Below are 24,494 nucleotides of genomic sequence, written 5' to 3'. Positions count from 1 at the left end.
ACAGGAGGAACACACCAGGAGCATCATCATCAACACCACCATCAGCATCCTCATTAGAAGAACCATGAAGGATGAGAAATCTTGAAGAGCTGTACGATGCCACTCAAGTAATGGAAGATACAAATTTGTTTTGTTTCTTTGCAGATAGTGACCCATTAAGCTTCAATGAAGCTATCACAGAAGAGAAATGGATAACAACAATGGATGAAGAAATACATGCCATTAAGAAGAATGATACCTGGAAGCCGACTCATCCACCAGAAAACAAGAAAGCAATAGGTGTCAAAAGGGTCTACAAGACGAAAGCCAAATTAGTGGATAAAGGCTACAAGCAGAGAGAAGGCATTGAAAGGAGAAGTGTTCATGCTTGGCATGACATCCCTCGATTGAGTTTAAAGGGGAGATTTGTTGAATATTAAACTCAATCTAGATGGTCAAGGAAGGCAACCACCAGCTGCCACCGACCAGCCGCCAGCCACCAGCCGCCTTCACACTTGAAGGTTGAATTATCTTGTTTTGAATTTGTGTATAAATAGCTAGCTAAGCTTATGTTATTTTGTGTGGGAGAGATTAGAGAGAAACACTAGAGAGAAGAGAGAGGGCGTGTATTGTAAGCTTTTTGTGTTTGTAAGCTTTTGTTCTTGAAATAAAACTTTGTGTTTTATCCCCTCTGAGTGTTTCAAAGCCACCACCAGTGGTTTCTCCCACCAACAAGAACATGCATAGCTGAACAGCATAACTGATAATCAAACCTACAGATCTCTGTAGGGGAAAATTGACAAGCGGAAGCTCAAAATCAGGAATAATTTATGGTGGTTAGATAAGCGTTGTTGATTATTCTGGCCTTTTAATGTATTGTGATGTTACGGCTGATGGTTTTGATTGTGTCTTGGATAATATTAGTTATGCTATGCTTTGTTTATTGCTCTGCCTGCCCTCTTGATACACGTTATCATGCTCAAGCTGAAATAGGGTGCAGATAGTTGATTAATTGATTGTAGAATTCTCAAGAGAAGTCAATCAGGCTCCCGTTTGTGACTCTTTTGCAGACATGTTGCTTTCCTTCTTTCTTTCTTTTTCTATCAATTTTCTTTCTTGATCATCATTAGCTACTTCATAAAATTCCAAATTGGCTCGAACAACAGACTTGAAAGCCTTAACTCTCATTTAGAACATCTTTTAATTAAATGGAGAGGAGCCTTGTCACATCTTTGAGTCCCTGACAGTGAATTACAAAACTGTGATGTCTGTCATTAAATTGAAAAAGGGTGAAAGATAGTGACTTCCAACATGAATAAAGCACCTGGTTTCTCAGTGATCTAAACCAGTGTATACACACAGGATTATGTGCTAGATTTACAGGAATGATTTTTACAAATTAAAGAGTAGAAGATCCCAATCCTGTTGGGCATTACGTTCTGTTCCATATCTACTTGCTTCTAAATCTGCATAGCTGAATAGCATAACTGATAAGTGAGCGTGTTAGTCTTTTTAGGAGAAAATGCATGATTTTTGCAAATTGATTGTTTTTTTTTCTTTTTACTTTTTTACTCAAAGAAAAGCTATAAATATGTTTGGTTAATAATAAGTTTTGACTTGAATCAAAAGGTTGTTACAAAATTGAATAAAGATTTTCTATTAATCAAATTTTCAACTTGTAACTTATTGATTCTAACTTGTACTATCTTTCCTCTTCAAAAAAGTTGTTTCAAGTATTTTTTTTTTAACAAACCTGTTTGTAACATAAACTCATTACTGTCATAAGTTATTTGTGAAAAATAACTTTTGAATCAAGACTCAAAGTAAAAAATTAGTTGAAAACAAACTTTGAGTAATAAAATTTGTTCTACGAGACGCGAAAGCCACAAAGTTCTAACCACTTGGACTTTTTAATGGCTGTCTGTTGGAGCTATATCATGGCATGCTCTGTTGATTTGCCCAACCCATTCTCTTGATGCAAGATCAAGTGCTGAAAGCATTCCAGGTTTAAATCTTCAAGAAATTGCTGAGTATGTCTGAGGAGAAATAGAACCCCCACTCAATAAACCTCTTGCCATCAACACTTGTAAGACACCAAACATTGTGCAGCTTCAATGTCCCTCCACTCCACAGCAATACTCCAGTCGGAACGGAACACCAGTCGGTAGCCGACCCAGTAGCTGATTCAGAGTCATGATCCTCCACGTGCCTTTTTCTTATTGGTGGGTGGTGTTGATGCTGGTTTTGGATGCGAGAGGATAGAGATACGACCAGAGCAGGCGCACATTGGTGGGTTGGATTATGCGGGTGTCTGATGTCCCTTTTGGTAACTATACCTCGCATTCTATTATCCTATATAATAAAATATTTTATTTATAATATTGTGCCACATAGATTTGAAGGGTTGTCTTAAAATTTTGGAGCAGAACCCACTTAGATTACTGATACCGAACAGCAGCCACAACTTAAGAGAGAAGGGAAAGGGAAACTTGCAGGTACTCTCTCTTTCTTATCTCCTGTTTACTTTGGTTCCAGCTGCTGTCTTGTTTTCTTTGTTGATGATCACTTAGATTAAACCACTCAGTGACTACTTGTTCATCATCTCATCTTATCATGCCACTCAAAAAATTATAAACTAACGAATTCACCTCCGTGGGCTTTGTAAGGACTACAAGATGTGTGCTTTGTAAATAATTAAGGCTTACATAGCCAGATGGGGATCCTTAATGACTTTCCTTTCCTGCTCCATCCGTGCTTCTAAATGCGTGGTAGCAAGTGCGGTTAAAATATGTACAGATATTTCTCTGAAAGGGCTTGGGGGAGTTGATTGCTGGGAAATAACTTAAAAAATGTTTTCAAGAAAAAGTTAGATAACCATATATAAATACTTCAGCTAATTGCTGTGCTATCGATCTTGAATTATCGACATTCATCCTGCAACCTTTTGTCTTTGCTAGACTCGAAATGGCTTCTGGGAAATATCAAGAATCCTCATTTTCACTGTTCTCTAATTGTAAATATCAAGTGTTCTTGACTTTTAGAGGTGAAGACACCCGCAAGAACTTTACCGATCACCTCTACACAGCCCTGGTTCAAGCAGGGATTCACACATTTAGAGACGATGATGAAATTGGGAGAGGAGAAAATATCAAGTCAGAGCTCCAACAGGCAATACAACAATAAAAAAATATCGATAATCGTGTTCTCCAAAGCATATGATTCGTCGCGGTGGTGCCTGGATGAACTTGTAATGATCATGGAACGTAAGAGCAATACTGACTGCATAATTTTGCCGGTCTTCTATGACGTGGATCCGTCTGAAGTCAGAAATCAAACAGGGAGCTTTGCTGCAGCATTTATGGATCATGAAAAGCACTTCAAGAAGGAGATGGAGCAAGTGAATGGGTGGAGGATTGCTTTGTAGGAAGTTGCAGATTTAGGAGGAATGGTTTTAGGAGATGGGTAAGTTGTATTTCTTGATGAAACTACACATAACATAATAATAGAATGCTGGTTCTGAACTCTTAATTTTTTCAGGTTTGTAGTTAAGCATTGAGACGATAACTGATAATACCACTACAATTTAGTGAAACTATAACATGTTGGGCTGGTTGCCATTAATGTGCAACAACCATTGACAATTGCAACAGCTGCAGCTGGAGTTACACCTACCATGTGCACCCATCCAAGATGTCAAAGGTTGGCAGCCACCATTGTTGAAGAAGAGCTGGAGTTGGCAGCCACCTTTGTTGAAGAAGAGTAGGAGCTGGTGGCACCATTGTTGCCTATAAAAGGGCACCGGGAGTGAGAGCAAAATGAGAGAGAGCTGTGAGTGTAGTAGAGAGACCAAGAGAGAAAGTGAAGGGCTGCAATGGCAGCAGCCTTGCTGCCATTGCAGCAGCTGCAAGTGCAGCAAGAAGAGCTGGGAGTAGAGTTAGAGTGAAGTGATCCTCCTCCTCCATGTGTGTTGTAATCCTTTCTCTATATGTCTCTAATAATATGGACTCTCCCGTGGATATAGGCGGTTTTGCCGAACCACGTTAAATATTGTGTGTCAGTGTGCTTACCTTCCTATTGAGCAAATATCAGTACACCACCGGTCCGCGCATGGGGGAGCCGGAATTCCCAACAATTGGTATTAGAGCACATGGTTTAAAGGGGTGTTTGATTTTGCTCAAAAATGAAAGTTGTCAAAATTGTGTTTTGACCATACCACTGTGTAGAGGAGGAAGAGACGAAGCCACTGTTGAAAACCGCGTCAAAATCCGACGTCGGAAACCTCCGCACGCACCATCACGCGCCAGCGAGGAAATTGCCCACGCGCGACACGCGTCACACACGTCTTCTTCACCCGGATGAGCTGACCCGACCCGAATACCAGACGACCCGAACCACGTGCCAGACCTGGATAAGGATGACATCATCATGACGTAATCATGACGCCAGTATACACAGTCAGCACCCAGTCAGCAGACGCGTCAGTGTCCAGTCAGCATGCCATGTCATCAGACACGTCAGCATAGTGGGCCCACATGCCACGTCACCAGCCGCGAGCTGAGCCGCGCCGAGTTGAGCCGAGCCGTTTTGGAGCTGAGCCGAGCTTCGAGCCGAGGGATAAGATTCTGTGCAGCAGTGTCTACTTGCAACCGGATCTGAGATTGAATCTGGGCCGCTCATCAGGCCAGAATTGTTTTGATCAAATCTTAGTCGTCTGAAGTGCGATTTGGACGATTTGAGACTTGTTTCCAGCTAATTTGATCATTCCGGATGCAATGGTACGGTCCGATCATTGATATTTGTGACCAAAAATGGCGGTGGTGAATTAACAAAAGAGATTGCCCGATCAGGAGGCATCTAAAGGTCATAATTGTGGTCGATGATGATGAAGAAGAAGAAGGTGCACATGTTTACCCAATTATATGTGCTGAAATGCTAAGTGGGAAGAATTTTAATTGCTTTGAAGGAAGGCAAAATTGGGACACTCTGGACACCCGGTTATGTGGACAATTAGAGGTGTAGAGTGAAAATTGAGAAAGACCAATCTTGACGAATCTAAGCACTGGTAGTCTCACCAGATGTTGAGAAATGATGTATTAAACCAGTATATTCCAGATCACTTGTAAAGGAAAGCCGCGACAAAGCTAGCAAATGGTTGTATATACGGAAAGACAGTACGATGGATATATATGGCCTAAGAAGTTATGTCTAGGAGATTGGGTTTTAAGCGGGACCAGTGTGACCCCTCCAATCTTTCTTGGGAACTTGCTTAGTGGAAGGATTATCCATACGGTACTATTTTCGTATATATAGCAGTTTGTAATGAAACGGTTGAAGACTAGCAAGACAACGGCACAAAGGAACAGTTGGGTTCTGTATGTTCAAGGATCTGATGGAGTGGTGATTTCTCCAAAGAAGTTAGATTCGGTGACTGTGATTTCTCGAAGGGAGAATTGATGAAGACCCTGATAATGGAAGAGAAATACAGCAAGGGGATAAAGATTGGCACCCTATTTTTGACTTGGACAGGTGCTGTGACAGGATGAGCTGCTGTCAAACATAAGCAAGGAATAGGGAGAAATCTGGAGAACAGAAATTGCACGAGGGCACACGGAGATTGTGCAGAGGTACCCGTAGGATCTAACGAGGTACTGTAATGAGACAACAGGTGCAAGGAGAAGAAGTGTTCCCAGATAAAGCTCAGAGCAGAGACTGTTAAAGTTTGTACAACATGAAGTCTCTTGTGCTCTTGATGAAGACAATAGGCGAAGACCTTTCAATGCATGCAAGAATGGAAAGAGAGCTGTTGTAGAGGCACTTAATTGAGGGGGTGCAAACGCCTATGATAAAAGGCGATCGCCTATGATGAAAGGCGAAGACACCAAAGAGAGTTGGTGTAGGTGGAGCTGTTAAGCAGAAAGGCGTAGAAGCTCCAAACATAGAAATCGAGGTGGAGGATTGCGAGGAGTATACCGCAACTTTCTCTTTCTATGTAGTTAGTGGCAGTGTCAAAGAACCATCTCAACCCAATAGCTTAAGCTGTTAGGTGAGGTCCCAGGATATGATTTATATTATTCTCTAACACACCCCCTCAAGTGAAAGCCCTTTGGACTTGAAACTTGCACAGGCCCATATTACCTTGTGCTTAATTTTTATCAAATAAATAGGGATGGTGAGATTCGAACTCGTGACCACTTGGTCATCAAGGCTCTGATACCATGTCAAAGAACCATCTCAACCCAATAGCTTAAGCTGTTAGGTGAGGTCCCAGGATATGATTTATATTATTCTCTAACAGGCAGTAATCTCTCCCATAGTGCACATGGTGGTAGAGAATTTTGGAGCCACTTTGAAGCATCTCAACTGAAGGAGGATGCGACCGCCCCATGACAACGGGCGAAGACACCTTGGAGAAGGTGTGAGGGCTGCGATAGGAGCCCCATTTCAGACCGCCGCATGACGATGAGCGGAGACACCTAAGGAGAAGGTGTGAGGGCCACAATATGAGCCCAGTTCAGAACGCCCCAAAGCCAGTGTAATTGCTAGATATGAGTGGACAGGTGTATAGCCAATGAAGTGGCTATGATGAGTATTGAGACAAATGCAGGATTGACTTTCATGGATATTGCCCCCATGCTAAAGATCAATGAGCTAGAAGACATTTGCCTTGGACAATAAGTGTGTGACTTGTGGAGCATCAAGACGCGGCTGCTATGAAGGAGCAGAGGGCATGCGCAGGTTCCGGGAACGAGTTGACTCTTGTCAAGGTGGTGAGCTCGGTAATGGCATTGTAATACTCAGAGTATGAAGACAGATATGGATCAACCTTTAATGGGCTGCCCCCATAGGTAAAGGTGGAAAGCTACCTGGACTCTTAGGACTAGGAGTGAGAGACTCATGGAGAAGTAAGGCGTGATTCCTAGGGTGGAACAGAGGGCAGACGCAACTCCGGGATGAGTAGACTCTTGGAAGAGTGGTGAGCTCATGATCATATTGAGATACTCAGATAATGACTGTCGCATTTGGAATATCCGTTTGAGGGGGTGTTGTATGCCTTGGTGTGAGGCTTAATGAATCATTCCGGACCGAGCATGGTTGATACGCTCGAAGGGGAATGTTGTCCCAGAGACAAGTGTTAACACTCTTCAGATGTGGTGTGGCAAACCATCTGGTTGTAGTGATCCTTTTGTGTGAGAAAATGTGTGCTTTGGTGACTCTGGTGATTGAAAGGTGTGGCAAGTACCATGTAAACTTGGCCGAAGATGCTCTCAGAATGGTAAGCTTGGAAGAGCTGCAAGATGCAAGTCTGTGCTGAAGAAGCAAGAGGACAGTTGCCCCACATGAATGGCAAAGGGGGTGATTGTTGGGTTGGTTGCCATTAATGTGCAACAACCATTGACAATTGAAACAGCTGCAGCTGGAGTTGCACCTACCATGTGCACCCATCCAAGATGTCAAAGGTTGGCAGCCACCATTGTTGAAGAAGAGCTGGAGTTGGCAGCCACCTTTGTTGAAGAAGAGTAGGAGCTGGTGGCACCATTATTGCCTATAAAAGGGCACCGGGAGTGAGAGCAAAATGAGAGAGAGCTGTGAGTGCAGTAGAGAGACCAAGAGAGAAAGTGAAGGGCTGCAATGGCAGCAGCCTTGCTGCCATTGCAGCAGCTGCAAGTGCAGCAAGAAGAGCTGGGAGTAGAGTTAGAGTGAAGTGATCCTCCTCCTCCATGTGTGTTGTAATCCTTTCTCTATATGTCTCTAATAATATGGACTCTCCCGTGGATATAGGCGGTTTTGCCGAACCACGTTAAATATTGTGTGTCAGTGTGCTTAGCTTCCTATTGAGCAAATATCAGTACACCACCGGTCCGCGCATGGGGGAGCCGGAATTCCCAACATAACACTCCCAACTCAAAGAACATACTAGGAAAATAAAAATAAAAGATACTTTTTTCTCATTTTTTTTCCCTTGACTACCTGAAAAGGCAAATATTTCTACATTATTCCATTTTTTGGTTTTAATATGTGGTGATAACATAGCTACAAAAATAGCAATCAATCATTGACGCGCACCTGGTTTAATTTCTTTTTTCCAGGATACTAAGATTTTTAAACTTTACGGAGAGACTACTAATTATCATACATTGCATTTTTCTTTCTGATGCAGGTATGAGGCACAGCTTGTCCAATCATCTGGTAAAATATTAAAGAAACTGGATCGTTAAATATTTCATTTCATTGGAAGAGATCATCTGGTAAAATATATCAACTCATGGTTGCGAGATGGCACCCATGGTGCTGCTATTGATATACTCTATGGGATTGGTGGAGTTAGGAAGACAGCCATAGCAAAGACTGTTTATAACCAGAACTTTCATAAATTTAAAGGCAGGAGCTTTCTATCAAATGTTAGAGAAAGGTCAAAAGAATCCAATGGGGTAGTTTGTCTACAGAGGCAACTTTTTTCTGATATCCTAAACAAGACTGCTGATGAGACACATGATGTCGATGAAGGGATTATAAAGATTAAGGATGCATTGTGTTGCAGAAGAATTCTTATTGTTCTCGATGACGTGGACAAATGGTACCAGTTCAATGCAATTGTTGGCATGCAAAATTGGCTTTTTCAAGGAAGTAAAATCGTTGTAACAACTAGAAATAAGGCTTCGATTGTAGCTGATGGTGAGTGTGTCAAGTGCAAAGTTGAACCTCTAGATAACAAATTAAAAATCACTTGAGCTTTTCAGTTGGCATGCCTTCGGACAAGCTTGCCCGGTTGAAGATTTTTTAGAGGATTCTTGGAGAATAGTACGTCATTGTAATGGACTTCCATTGGCCCTACGTGTTATTGGTTCCTCATTGTCCAGAAAAAGTAGTCAAGTATGGGAAAGTGCATTGCATGAAATGGAGGTGATTCTGAATATTCAAGTTCTTGCAACAAGTTACGACTCTCTTGTTGATGATTATCAGAAGAACTTATTCCTTGATATTGGTTGTTTCTTCAATGGAACGGATTACAATTATGCAGTTAGGATTATCGATGGACTTAGTATAGGTGCAAGATTTAGGATTGACAATCTCATCGATAGATGTCTGGTAGAAATTGTTAAAATAAAAAATGATAAAAAGTTATGGGAAGGGAAATTGCTCGTCAAGAATCACCCAAATGTCAAAGAATATGGCATCACATGGAAGCCTTTACAGTATTGAAAGAAACAAGTGTAAGTATCTAGTTTTGTTTTCATATCTACAGTGTATTTAGGCATCTTAAAAAGTTCATGCTTTTACTTTCTTTTCTCATATACTTTTAATATTTTGGAAGCATGATTCTGAAAAATTGCTATAGAGTCAGAAATGTCGAATTCTTTGTTTCTTGCTCCATTATTATTCCAGCACATCCTCCATGTTTGTTTGCACAGCCTGCATATGCTGCAGAACGATCTTCGTTTGCCAATTGTATCCAATGCTCCTGCAACTTCTTATGTTCCTCTTTCACAAATTCTTTAAATGGTTGTACATGCAAATTATCAAGTTCACCTAACGCATAGTTAAGAGGTTTAGATTGATTTTTTTTTTAACCGGGATTGCTTCTGGCTCTTAACAAGTTGGTGCCGCTTCTTGCTTATCTTTAAGTACGACATCTATTTTTTAAGTATGTCACAATCAACATGGTCAAACTCTAGCTTTTTTGTTTTTTTTTTTTTAAATCAGAATAATATATATATATAATATATATATATATATATATATATATATATATATATATATATATTAATTTTCATGGATAAAACCGAGTTTAATAACTTTTCTTTTCATGAGATGAAATTAAGTTCATTTAGACTATTTGCATCAATTTTAAGAAATTAAGAAAAATCATAGCGTGATTGAGGTTAAGTTATAGTTTTAATGATAAAATTATTCCAATACTATAGTTTTCATATACCGATATTAATTCTTTCTTCAATCCGATCTTCAACAAACCATTTATATACATATATAGATTGATGTATATCATGAAAGTTTATTTACAAGATCAATTTTTGAAAGTTTCTTTCATGAAATTTTTGAATTATTCCAATACTATAGCTCATGAAGTGGAAGACTACCTTGTTCTCCCTTTTTACTTGCTTGTCCTCGAATTATCTGTCGGTGATTCCTCGAAAAAGATGGTTACCTTCGGTGCTCATGATCGCTCTGCTTGTTGACACACATTTGTAATATCTCTTCTAGACATGCTGAATACAGCAAGAGCAAACATGAGTGCCGAGGAAAAGGAAAGAACAAATGAAGACGCAACTTAACATAACGATCTCCTCGTTTGGGCCAAAATCAGTTCAAATTAAAGAGACAGTACTACTGAGAGGACAATAGTGCTCATGGTAAGAGAAGCCAAAATCACCCAACTGATTAACAAATCAAGACGGTCATGAAATAATTTGCATTATTTCTCTGTTACTGTCTCCTGGTGGCATGATGCAGTCCCCTTAAAAAAACTTTTTTTATTGGCTTAGCCATACAATTTACATGTTTTTAGCGATTCACATGACGTTAACAAATGATACAAGTTTTGGATAAGAATCTATAACACGCTAAAACATCCTTATTGACGATTCTTTACTCCGACATCATCTAGGATTCCTCTACCAATGAGATATTAAATCCTTAACTCTTTCCCCTCATTTTGTTAGGTGCTTAGCATACTGGGTAGCTATTTCCTGGTGATTCCTCCGATCAGGTAGGCAAAAAGCAATGATTGAATCAAACAGAATAAGAACACATATAAAACGAGTTAGAAAACAATCCAATTGGCTCAGGCAATGATCAACATGATACAGAGAACTTTCAACTGATATACCTGATTGTAGCAGGATCGATCGAGGTCTTGTTTTCTACTTTAGTCTGCAATGACTGCCACTTTCTTATCCAGTTCAAATCCGTCATTCTGAATAACGAGAAAGCCCATTTTAAGGAGATCACACATTTGGTCAATACCACCCATAAAAGCTCAAGCCAGTTAGCTCAACATGGATGTCTTTTCTGTATTGACTCATGCAGAAATAAATTCTGAGTGATTTTTTTTCCACCGTTGGTAATCAATCAACTATATATTCTATGCAACTTCCCTCATCCAAAAGCGAGTAATACTGAAGCGAGTGATCTTATATATACATGTTCTGTAAACTCAACGTACAGTTGTTTGACTGGTCTTTGTGGCTCTATCAAGACATGCAATAGCGACTGAACTGCATGGCCTTTACTGGTTATTTGGCCTAAACCATGACCAAGAAGTTAGGCCATACAGATGACTGCATGACCCATTAATCAAGAATCTTTTATGTGGAAGGTAAGAGAAGCCAATTCTTGATTGGGAGTACCAATAGAAGGCAAGCATTGGCATGAAATCTCAAAAAAATTGTATCTCAAATAAAACAATCAGGAATCTGTATGGATCCCAACATCAAGCCTCGGTCAATATTGAAAGAACAATTCACAGGAAAAAAAATATCCAGTGCATGTTTGAATGTCTTTACGTAAGCAATTTCATTGAAAGAACAATTTTGGCTTGAAACCTACTAATTGCGCTGTGTTTTTGTTATAGTTTCTTGACCACCTCTCGTTTACCTCCTCATTTAAAGAACAATTCTCATTTTGTTATAGTTTCTTTAAAATCAGTTCAAATTAAAGGGACAGTACTACTGAGAGGACATTAGCCATACACTTAAAAAACTTTACATGTTTTTAGCGATTCACATGACGTTAACAAATGATACAAGTTTTGGATAAGAATCTATAACACGCTAAAACATCCTTATTGACGATTCTTTACTCCGACATCATCTAGGATTCCTCTACCAATGAGATATTAAATCCTTAACTCTTTCCCCTCATTTTGTTAGGTGCTTAGCATACTGGGTAGCTATTTCCTGGTGATTCCTCCGATCAGGTAGGCAAAAAGCAATCATTGAATCAAACAGAATAAGAACACATATAAAACGAGTTAGAAAACAATCCAATTGGCTCAGGCAATGATCAACATGATACAGAGAACTTTCAACTGATATACCTGATTGCAGCAGGATCATGGTCTTGTTTTCTACTTGTGTCTGCAATGACTGCCACTTTCTTATCCAGTTCATATCCATCATTCTGAATAATGAGAAAGCCCATTTTATCAGGACACCACACATTCGGTAAATACCACCCATAAAAGCTCATGCCAGTTAGCTCACGAATATGCAACAAGGATGTCTTTTCAGTATTGATTCATGCAGAAATAAATTCTGAGTGATTTTTTTTCCACCGTTGGTAATCAATCAAATCTATATTCTATGAAACTTTCCTCATCCAGAAGCGAGTAATCTTATACATGTTCTGTAAACTCATCGTACAGTTGATTGACTGATTTTTGTGGCTCTAGAACAAGAGTTGCACCAAGTCTCAACTTTCTCACCAAGTCATACTCATCCATTCAGGATGATTTTGAAGCTATTGGGTTTATACCGAGCCAGACAAGATTTACACTTAGTAAAATTTACATATTTCACCATTGTATAATATGTAAAAGTTTGGGTACATCAATTTTTTTAGTATCTTAAACCAAGATATTTTATTATGAATTTTGTAATATGTAAGTTCTTTTTAGGTAACGTATTTTTAGTCTATTCAATAATACTACTATATTTTTCAGTAAAATTTTCCATGCATGATGCTGAAAAATTATGTGGCCTTACCCTGTATATGCATGAATCAGTACAGAAGTTGTCTATACTGATTCAATGGTTCGCTTGCAACCGCTGCAAGCTTAACTTCTTTCAACAATGTCTTCTTCCTACATTCCTCTCTCAATAGTGGCTTTCTCAGTTTTTCTTGGGGGAACAAGTACAAATTGACCAAACAAGTTTGTTTCTTGTCCTCAGTACGGATGCGTTTAGAAAGATGCAAAATGTAAAATTTCTCCAGCTAAATTACACAAGTTCTACGGAAGTTATGAACACTTTCCCAAGAATTTGATGTAGTTATGTTGGCATGGATTCCCTTTGAGATCCAAACCAAAGCAGTTTTGCTTGGAGAAGCTTGTGGCTCCTTATCTAATCCAGAACTAGTCTAATTGTTGCTTGGAAAGGCAAACTGGTATGTATGTAGTCTCTCTATACAGCTATCTCTCTTATTTTCAATGGACAACAACTGATTTCAAGTGTTTTCACAGTCTCTTCCAAAATTTAAAATTCTTGATCTCCGTTGCTCATTTTATAAGTTCTGCTTTATTTCAACTCTACATTTTTGTTCTTGTATATCTAGAAAATTATCCCTTTGCTCATTTTATAAATTCTGCTTTGATGGAACAGATAGAACTTTAGGGCAACAGATTCAATGCTGTCCTTGAATGTGATGAAAATGAGATGTTAAGGTGGTTTCACGAGGAGGAAGAACAGGAGCAGCTACTTTAGAAAGAGTATGTAGAGTACTTTGTTAAATAATATTTATGTAGTCTTATTTATTAAGGGTAGAATAGTACTTTCAGTTTGACCTATATATACTTTATTTGTATTTAGGTTAAGACTATGCATTCATAATATACAGATTATTCAGAATTCTAGCCTCCTTTTCTCTATTTGATCTCAATTAATTTAACATGGTATCAGAGCTGGTTTTATGAAACGAGGCTTAATCCCAAGCACAAGTTCGCGGATCCAACTCTGCGGTGAGTTGGCTGGGGGTGAGATTTTGTCTTCCGCTTCTGTAAAATTTGGTATTTCGTCAGTTTCTGCAATTATTTTGGTATTTCGTCTACCCTTCAGCTTTTGCAATTTGGTATTTGTGTTCAGTTTCTGCAAATTGGTTTTGTGTTTTGGAGTAATCGTACAATTTTGAGAAGATATTTGTTTAGTTTCTGCAATCTCTGTTCAGTTTCTGCAATTTGGTATTTTGTTTTCCGCTGCTTTTGCATTCTGGTTCTCTGTGATTGTTAATTATGGCTACTGAAAGAGATGATTCGCTTCAGTCTGTGAGTGTGAGGTTGGATGGGAAGAACTATTCGTATTGGAGCTATGTAATGCGAAATTTTCTTAAGGGTAAGAAGATGTGGGGGTATGTTAGTGGAACTTATATAATACCTAAGAATGTTGAGGAGGGGGATGCTGTTTTGATAGATACATGGGAAGCAAATAATGCAAAGATCATTACTTGGATCAACAATTCTGTTGAGCATTCGATAGGTACGCAGTTGGCGAAGTATGAGACAGCAAAAGAGGTTTGGGATCATCTGCAAAGGTTATTCACGCAATCAAATTTTGCAAAACAGTATCAATTAGAGAATGACATACGAGCTCTTCATTAGAAGAATATGAGTATTCAAGAGTTTTATTCTGCTATGACAGATCTTTGGGATCAATTGGCTCTTACAGAATCAGCAGAATTAAAGGCATGTGGTGCCTATATTGAGCGTAGAGAGCAGCAACGATTGGTACAGTTTTTAACAGCACTTCGCAGTGACTTCGAAGGACTTAGAGGTTCAATTCTGCATCGTACTCCACTGCCTTCTGTTGACTCTGTTGTCAGTGAGTTATTGGCTGAAGAAATACGTCTTCAGTCTTATTCTGAAAAGGGAATTCTTTCTGCTTCAAATCCTTCTGTACTAGCAGTACCTTCTAAGCCATTCTCTAATTATCAGAACAAGCCCTACACAAGGGTTGGCTTTGATGAGTGCAGTTTCTGTAAGCAGAAAGGTCATTGGAAGGCTCAGTGTCCTAAGTTGAGACAGCAGAATCAAGCTTGGAAGTCTGGCAGTCAATCACAATCTAATGCTCATCGACCACCTCAGGGTTATAAACCACCACACCACAATACTGCAGCAGTAGCTTCCCCAGGCTCTATTACCGATCCTAATTCTTTGGCTGAGCAATTTCAGAAGTTTCTCTCCTTGCAGCCACAAGCAATGTCCGCTTCTTCCATAGGTCAATTGTCTCATAGTTCCTCGGGTATGTCACACCCTAAATGGGTCTTGGATTCTGGTGCTTCCCATCATATGTCTCAGATTCCTCATCTTTTACCTCAGTGTCCCCTTTGTCCTCCATTCCTGTTATGACTGCTGATGGCACTCCTATGCCCTTAGCAGGTGTTGGTTCTGTTGTCACACCTCACTTGTCTGTCCCTAATGTTTATCTTATTCCAAAACTCAAATTGAATCTTGCGTCTGTTGGTCAAATATGTGATTCTGGTGATTATTTAGTCATGTTTTCTGGTTCTTTTTGTTGTGTACAGGATCTGCAGTCTCAGAAGCTGATTGGGACAGGCCGTAGGGAGAATGGACTATATATTTTGGATGAGTTAAAAGTGCCAGTTGCTGCTGCCGCTGCTGCTACTACTACTGCTGATTTGTCTTCCTTTCGTTTGAGTCTTTCATCTTCTAGCTTTTATTTATGGCATTCCCGTCTAGGTCATGTTTCATCATCTCGTTTGAGATTTTTGGCATCCACAGGAGCTTTAGGAAATTTGAAAACTTGTGATATTTCTGATTGTAGTGGATGTAAACTGGCAAAATTTTCTGCTTTACCTTTTAATCGAAGTATTTCTGTTTCATCTTCACCATTTGATTTGATTCATTCTGATGTATGGGGACCTTCTCCTGTTTCCACAAAAGGAGGGTCTCGATATTATGTCTCTTTTATTGATGATCATACTCGTTATTGTTGGGTTTATTTAATGAAACATCGTTCTGAATTCTTTGAGATATATGCAGCTTTTCGAGCTCTTATCAAAACTCAACATTCTGCTGTGATCAAATGCTTTAGGTGTGATTTGGGTGGGGAATACACCTCTAATAAATTTTGTCAAATGCTTGCCTTAGATGGAACCATCCACCAAACTTCATGTACAGATACTCCTGAACAAAATGGTGTAGCTGAAAGAAAACATAGGCACATTGTCGAAACTACTCGTTCTCTCTTGTTGTCTGCTTTTGTTCCTAGTGAGTTTTGGGGAGAAGCTGTTCTTACTGCTGTAAGTTTGATTAATACAATTCCATCTTCTCATAGTTCGGGTCTATCTCCTTTTGAAAAGTTATATGGGTATGTCCCTGATTATTCCTCATTTAGAGTCTTTGGTTGTACTTGTTTCGTTCTTCGTCCTCATGTAGAACGCAGTAAGCTATCCCCTCGATCCGCTATTTGTGTCTTTCTGGGTTATGGTGAAGGTAAAAAGGGGTATCGTTGTTTTGATCCAATAACTCAGAAACTTTATGTGTCTCGTCATGTTGTCTTCCTTGAGCATATACCTTTCTTTTCTATTCCATCCACTACTCATAGCCTGATAAAATCTGATCTTATTCATATAGATCCTTTTTCTGAGGATTCTGGTAATGATACCTCTCCCTATGTTCGATCAATTTGTACTCATAACTCTGCAGGTACTGGTACTTTACTCTTTGGCACACCTGAAGCTCCATTCTCATCTACAGCCCCTCAAGCTTCATCTGAGATTGTGGATCCACCTCCACGTCAGTCCATCCGCATTCGTAAGTCCACAAAACTACCAGATTTCGCTTATTCTTGTTATTCTTCATCATTTACTTCCTTTTTAGCTTCTATTCATTGTCTCTTTGAGCCCTCTTCCTATAAAGAGGCAATTCTTGATCCACTTTGGCAGCAAGCTATGGATGAGGAACTTTCTGCTTTGCATAAGACAGATACTTGGGATCTGGTTCCTCTACCTCCTGGTAAGAGTGTTGTTGGTTGTCGTTGGGTGTATAAGATCAAGACTAATTCGGATGGGTCTATTGAGCGATACAAAGTTAGGCTGGTTGCAAAAGGATACTCTCAACAGTATGGTATGGACTATGAGGAGACATTTGCCCCGGTTGCAAAAATGACTACTATTCGTACTCTTATTGCCGTAGCTTCGATTCGTCAGTGGCATATTTCTCAACTTGATGTTAAAAATGCATTCTTGAATGGAGATCTTCAAGAAGAAGTTTATATGGCACCCCCTCCTGGTATTTCACATGACTCTGGATATGTTTGTAAGCTTAAGAAAGCATTATATGGTCTCAAACAAGCACCTCGTGCTTGGTTTGAGAAATTCTCTATTGTGATCTCATCTCTTGGCTTTGTTTCTAGTAGTCATGATTCTGCTCTTTTTATTAAGTGCACTGATGCAGGTCGTATCATTTTGTCTTTATATGTTGATGACATGATTATTACTGGTGATGATATTGATGGTATTTCAGTTTTGAAGGCAGAGTTGGCTAGACGATTTGAAATGAAGGATTTGGGTTATCTTCGATATTTCCTGGGTATTGAGGTAGCATACTCACCTAGAGGTTACCTTCTTTCTCAGTCGAAATATGTTGCAGATATTCTTGAGCGGGCTAGACTTACTGATAACAAGACTGTAGATACTCCTATTGAGGTTAACGCAAGGTACTCTTCTTCTTATGGTTTACCTTTGATAGATCCTACTTTATACCGCACTATTGTTGGGAGTTTGGTATATCTCACCATCACTCGTCCAGATATTGCATATGCTGTTCATGTTGTTAGTCAGTTTGTTGCTTCTCCTACTACTGTTCACTGGGCAGCTGTTCTTCGTATTTTGCGATATCTTCGGGGTACAGTTTTTCAGAGTCTTTTACTTTCATCCACCTCTTCTTTGGAGTTGCGTGCATACTCTGATGTTGATCATGGTAGTGATCCCACAGATAGCAAGTCTGTTACCGGGTTCTGTATCTTTTTAGGTGATTCTCTTATTTCTTGGAAGAGCAAGAAACAATCTATTGTTTCTCAATCATCCACCGAAGCAGAATATCGTGCCATGGCATCTACTACCAAAGAGATTGTTTGGTTACGTTGGTTACTTGTTGATATGGGAATTTCCTTTTCTCATCCTACTCCTATGTATTGTGACAACCAGAGTTCTATTCAGATTGCTCATAACTCGGTTTTTCATGAACGCACTAAGCACATTGAGATCGATTGTCATCTTACTCGTCATCATCTCAAACATGGCACCATTGCTTTGCCTTTTGTTCCTTCTTCCTTGCAGATTGCAGATTTCTTTACCAAGGCGCATTCCATCTCTCGTTTTCGTTTTCTGGTTGGCAAACTCTCGATGCTTGTAGCTGCCGCATCGTGAGTTTGAGGGGAGATGTTAAATAATATTTATGTAGTCTTATTTATTAAGGGTAGAATAGTACTTTCAGTTTGACCTATATATACTTTATTTGTATTTAGGTTAAGACTATGCATTCATAATGTCGCACGTCGGAAAACACCCCGCGCGGCGTCCCCGTCCTGGCGATGGCGGTTTTGCTCTCTCTGTTATTGGAATTGAATTTGTTGGGAGTCGCCACCTAGTATTTAATTGAGGGTTACTAGGAAACCCAAGTTGACTGGTCTTGTCAGAGATTCGCGGGTAAGGGACTGATTGTGGTTAGGGAAGGTATTAGCACCCCTAACGCACCCTACCTGAGGTAAGCTGCTTCGTGGTTGTGATGTGTTAAAGAAGTTTTAAAAATTTTGTCTTTTCGTCGGAATTTAGAAATACAACTTTCGTACAAGTTTGTACTTCTACACCGTGATCCGATCAAAATATTAAATCCTTCTTTATGCTTTGCCATCTCGTTGTAAAAAGATCCCTGAAATAAATACAAACATGCATTTTTTTGTTTTTTTGTTTTCTTTCCTGCCTTTTTTATTTTTTTATAACATAATAAAAAAACAAGCACAAACACACATTTTTTATTATGTTTTTTCTTCTTTTGTTTTTTTTCTTTTTTTTTGTTTCTTCTTTTTTCTTTTTTTTTTCTTTTTTCTTTTTCTCCCTTTTTTACATCCACAATACAAATTATAATATTCAAAAATAAATAAAAACTACATCAAATAATCCAAATTTTACAAAACAGTCCTCAAAACTCCAGAAATTGCAAAGGAACCCTTCTGGAATTGCAGAAATTCATGGCGGCGCGTCCTCCCACGCACCACCGTCACTGGCGGCGCGTGGGCCCACGCGCCACCGCCGGTGAAGACCATCAAGCTAGTAGATCGGGATCGTCTCCTTCTCCTCTTCCCGTCCGTACTGTCGGTGACCTGCAGAAACAAGAGAAAACACAAACAATCACAGGTTTTTGAATTTGCCTCCCTTTTTCCTTTAGATCTGCAGATCGGCAGATCTGTTCTTTCGTTGCCGTTGCGTCTCCCTCTCCTTCAGTTCAGGTGACTGGCGGCATGACCAAGGATTGCTAGTCTGTGGGCGCTGCTGGGTTGGTTGCTGCCGCTGGAGGCTGTTCGGCGGCTGAGGAAGGAAAGACCCGCTGGTTGAAGCGGGAGCCGTGGGTCTGAGGAGATGGGGAACGGCTCTGCTGCTGTGACCTTGTGGAGCCGGCGTTGATGGAGATCGGAGGAGAAGAAGACAGCGGGGGCTGCCGCTGCGCTTGGTGGAGCTGTCGAGGCTGGTGGCGCGCCGGTGGTGTTTGCTCCTGTTGTTGGCAGCGGTGGTTGGCCTTGTTGCTGAGTGCTGCTGCCGCTGCTCTTGGTGGAAGAGATGGAGCAGCTGCTGGGTCAGTTGAGAGAGACCCGGCTATGGGAGAAGGAAGGTAAAGGAGCGCCGGCTGGAATGGGACAGCGGCTGCTGGTGAAGGAAAGACTCCTGCTGGCCGGTGAGGGAAGAAGATGTTGGAACCGGCTGGAGAGGGAGAAGGAAAATCTTCCGTGGCCGGCTGAAGAGAAAACAAAATCCAACAAAGAAACAGGGGGGGGGGCGGCGGCTGCCCTGGAAGAGAAGAAGATTAGGTCTTTTTTAGGGTTAGGTTTGTTCTTCTTTTTTTTGTTGTCAAAAAATGCCCCCTTGCTTAGCTGAAATTGAAGGCTATTTATAGGCAAAATAGTTTTTTCGGGCTTCAAAATTGGTCCCTCAAGTTTTGTGTTTGGCCCCTAATTTCAATCAATTCACTTGGTAAAAATTAAATTGGGTATCTTAAAATTCTGATTTTTCAATTAAGTCCAAATTAAGCTCCCAAACTTAATTTTTCACCAATTAAGCCCTCAAATTAATTTGACCCGCTTAAAGTATAATTAAGTCCTTGCACTTAATTAAATCCTTCAATTGGACCCAAATTAATTCTTGAACATAATTAAAATTCAATTTGGCCCATGATTAAATCAAATTGGCCCATTAAAAATTTAATTATGTTCATTGGACTTAATTCTTATGCAAATTCGTCCAATAATCATTTAATTTGACCTTTGAATTTGTATTTTTCTATTTTTGGGCATAACAGCGTACACTTGGACCTTGAAATTCTTCCGAAAATTGCAGCTTGATTTTCGCCTATTTTGCAGCCTTTCTTGGTCGGCTTTCTCCGCATTGCCAGCCTTTATTTTATTTTTTTATTTTTTATTTTTGGGAAAAAAAATGAATTTTGGGGAATCACCCAAAATTGGGTGATGACACATAATATACAGATTATTCAGAATTCTAGCCTCCTTTTCTCTATTTGATCTCAATTAATTTAACATACTTGTCATTCAAAATATCCTCACCAGCTGCGCACCGGATATGTGGCTTTGATCTATTCACATGGTTTTCTGCCATGTCAGTATGCAATCCTTATCGTCTTGTAGAGTCTGGGTTTCTTACCCCTTAATTTTTCGATAGAATTTTTGGCCGAAATGATGTCAATAGCCACATCAACTTCTCTTCTTTTTCTAACTTGATTCTTACTTCAGGATGTCACCACTAGCCATCAACTTCTGGAGTTTATTTTCTAACTTTTTTCTTACTTCACGATGTCAATATATAGCCATCAATTCCTGGCACCAGAATTTTCCATGCATAGCTGGTCAAGCCTAGACATTCCGACTTTCTGCTTCCGATATTAGCCATGGAAAATTCCTCACGCGGAAACGTTCCATACCATAGAGAGAGTGGACTTGAAGGGATGACTTGTCTTAAAATTACAATCCACCCTTTCTCTCTCAATTTTAAAACCATTCGCCCATGTCTTGGGCCCAGTTGTAGACTTGTTCTGATTATATAAGGGTGTGTTTGGTATTATGTTTTGAAAATGCTTTTAAATTAGTATATCAAAAATAATTTGAAAATATAAAAAATATTTTAATTTAAAGTAAAAAAATAAAAAAATAAAAAAAAATTATATTTTTTATTTTTTATTTCAAATTAATATGTTTTTTATGTTTTCTTATCATTTTGATGTGCTAATGTCAAATATAATTTTTAAAAATAAAAAAAATATTATTTTAATGTGTTTTGGAATGAAAAACACTTTGAAAAATAACCACTACCACACTCCCAAACGCGCTCCTAAAATAAATTTCAGGTAATTGCGTTATCCAATTAACTTAAATATCTATTTGAGAATGTGGTTGTGGTTGCTTTTTAAAGTGCTTTTCACTTGAAAATGCCTCAAAATGATTTTTTTTTTATTTTTAAAAAATTATTTTTGATATCACCGCATCAAAATGATTTGAAAACACTAAAAAAATTTTAATTTAAAGTAAGGAAAAAAATAAAAAAATTTAATTTTTTTCAGAAATGCTTTTGAAACACAAACAAATATAATCCAAGTCAATTATTTTATAAAAATAAAATTATTTAATTTTTTGTTTTAAAATAAATTATTTGATGTTGATCTGATTCAATTTCATTCAGAGTTAGCAAGACTTAGTTAAATTAATGTTTTTTACTTAAATTTAAATTTAAATTTTATTTATAAAAAATCTGATTTAGAAGCTTTTTATATCTGATAACAAACTATTAAACACCTCGAATTCCATAAATCTTAAATTCTAAATAAACAAGAAATTAAATTATTTAAATGAAATACTAATCTAAAAAATATACTGGTTGACTAATTTATTTAATTTAACCAATTGGTTTGTTTTTCAATTAATTCTTCATAAATCTACTTTACTTTCAACAGATTCAAATGGTGCAACAAGAATTACAGGCCCTAATAAACTTTCCAAGTCAGATATGACGAGCCTGATCCTCCACGTGCCTTTATCTTACTGGTGGGTGAAGTAAGAAGAACCGTGTGAGTTGATGGGAGGGATTATGTGTTGTGTGTGTGTCTAATGTCCCTTTTGGTAATTATATCAAGAATTACAGGCCCTAGTAAACGCGTGATAAATCATTTGAGCAAATTAATTTAAGTGATTCTCACTTACAGCAGAGTTACATACCACAACGACTTGTAAGGCTCAGTTGAAAGCATAAAATTGATGAACTGATAAGAGAACATCAGCGAAGGGAAAGTGAAGATTGCAGGTACTCTCTCTCTCTCTTCTCTATTAGTATTATGTTATATTGTGGAATGTAACTCTGCTGTAAGTGAGAATCACTTAAATTAATTCACTGTTAGAAACTAATTATTGATGATCTCATCAACCGATTTTGTTGGTTCAGCATAGAGATTTATCGTATGTACAAATATTTTTCTGAAAGGGCATGGAGGAGTTGATTGCAGGGAAATAACTTGAAAATTGTTTTAAAGAAAAAGTAAGATAATAATATATGAATGCTTCAGCTTATTGGTGTGCTATCGATCTTGAACTATCGACTTGAATCCCGCAACTCCTTTTTTTTTTTGTTCAGATCTTTGAAAAGTCTTATCTTTGCTAGACTCGAAATGGCTGCTGGGAAATATCAAGAATCCTACTCTTCCCGGTTTTCTTATTGTAAATATCAAGTGTTCTTGAGTTTTAGAGGTGAAGACACCCGCAAGAACTTTACCGATCACCTCTACAAGGCCCTGGTTGATGCAGGGATTCACACATTTAGGGATGATGATGAAATTCGGAGAGGAAAGAATATAGAGCTGGAGCTCCAGGAGGCAATACAACAATCAAAAATAGCGATAATCGTGTTCTCCAAAAACTATGCTTGGTCGAGATGGTGCCTCGATGAACTCGTAAAGATCATGGAATGTAAGAGGAATGGTGACTGCATAGTTTTCCCAGTATTCTATCATGTGGATCCATCTGAAGTCAGAAATCAAACTGGGAGCTTCGCTGCAGCATTTGTGGAACATGAAAAGCACTACAAGGAGGAGATGGAGTGGGTGAATGGGTGGAGGATTGCTTTGAAGGAAGTTGCAAATTTAGCTGGAATGGATTTAGGAGATGGGTAAGTTATATCTCTTGATGAAACTATACATAGCATAAGACTAGAATGCTGGTCGTGAACTCTTAATTTCTTTCAGTTAAGTGTACTGATAAGAAAACATCCAAGAAAAAAAAATACTTATGATTTCTTCTTCTTCTTCTTTTTCGATCATGATTTGGTTTTAATAGGTGGTGATAACGCACCTACAAATTTAACTATCAATCATGGACACGCTACCCGATTTAATTTCTTAGCTAATGTTGTTTAGTTCTATCCTTTATAGAGAGGTTACTAATTATCCCACGTTGTATTTTACTTTTTGATGTAGGTACGAGGCACAGTTTGTCCAATCTATTTTGGAGAATGTCTCAAAGAATTTGGATCCAAAAATATTTCATGTCCCCCTTCATTTCATTGGAAGAGGTCCTCTGGTACAATATATCAACTCATGGTTGCAAGATGGAACCCATGGTGCTGCCATTGCTTTACTCTATGGAATTGGTGGAGTTGGAAAGACAGCCATAGCTAAGAGTGTTTTTAACCAGAACTATTATAAATTTGAAGGAAAGAGCTTTCTATCAAATTTTAGGTCAAAGGATATAGTTTGCCTACAGAGGCAACTTCTTTTCGACATCCTAAACAAGACTGTTGAGATAAATGATCCTGATGAAGGAATTCTGAAGATTAAGGATGCATTATGTTGCAGAAGAACTCTTATTGTTCTAGATGATGTGGACAAAAGGGACGAATTCAATAAAATCATTGTCATGCAAAATTGGCTTTGTAAAGGAAGTAAAATCATTGTAACAACCAGAAATAAGGGTCTGTTTTCAGCTAATGATATTCAGTGGATCCGGTACAAAGTTGAACTGCTAGATGATGAAAAATCACTTGAGCTTTTCAGTTGGAATGCCTTTGGACAAGCTAACCCTGTTGATGGTTTTGTGGAAGACTCTTGGAGAATAGTACATTATTGTAATGGACTTCCATTAGCTCTTGGAGTTATTGGCTCTTCATTGTCCGGAAAAGGAAGAGAAATATGGGAAAGCGCATTAAAACAAATGGAAATGATTCCTAATTTTAATGTTCAAAAGGTTCTTCAAATAAGTTACGACTTTCTTGATGGTGATTATCCGAAGAACTTATTCCTTGATGTCGCATGTTTCTTCAATGGAATGGATGTGGATGATGCAGTTAGGATACTGGATGGGCTCGATAAAGGTGCAAGATTTGGGATTGACAATCTCATCGATAGATGTCTTGTTGAAATCAACAGTGATCAAAGGTTGTGGATGCATCAACTAGTAAGAGATATGGGTAGGGAAATTGCTCGTCAAGAATCACCCAATTGTCAAAGAATATGGCATCATGGGGATGCTTTTACAGTATTGGAAGGAACTACTGTA

The 24,494-nt window shown here is 38.7% G+C and overlaps 2 protein-coding genes across 12 annotated transcripts in view; both read left to right on the top strand.

The window, feature by feature from the left end:
* LOC18102882 (disease resistance protein RPV1) overlaps positions 1-24,494 on the top strand; it is a 202,412-nt gene that overhangs the window by 121,543 nt on the left and 56,375 nt on the right. For 3 of the 11 annotated variants that reach the window (XM_052454039.1, XM_052454040.1, XM_052454035.1), the window contains exon 3: positions 22,692-23,109. The exons of 4 other annotated variants lie outside the window; for them this stretch is intronic. In XM_052454039.1, the coding sequence (XP_052309999.1) occupies positions 22,692-23,109 (418 nt within the window). Of the gene's footprint in view, positions 1-22,164; positions 22,252-22,437; positions 22,483-22,578; positions 23,110-24,494 lie in introns of those variants that run through there. 4 more of the 11 variants (XM_052454034.1, XM_052454038.1, XM_052454033.1 and 1 more) reach the window with 4 other exon arrangements.
* Positions 13,743-15,315, top strand: LOC127905481 (uncharacterized). The gene is made up of 2 exons (XM_052454048.1): positions 13,743-14,924; positions 15,232-15,315. Exons 1-2 carry the CDS (start codon positions 14,315-14,317, stop codon positions 15,267-15,269), a joined length of 648 nt encoding a protein of 215 aa, XP_052310008.1. The 5' UTR covers positions 13,743-14,314; the 3' UTR covers positions 15,270-15,315.

The sequence above is a fragment of the Populus trichocarpa genome, chromosome 6 (assembly GCF_000002775.5).
Source record: "Populus trichocarpa isolate Nisqually-1 chromosome 6, P.trichocarpa_v4.1, whole genome shotgun sequence".
Classification (NCBI taxonomy): Eukaryota; Viridiplantae; Streptophyta; class Magnoliopsida; order Malpighiales; family Salicaceae; genus Populus; species Populus trichocarpa.
This window is presented reverse-complemented; position numbering and strand designations above follow the sequence as displayed.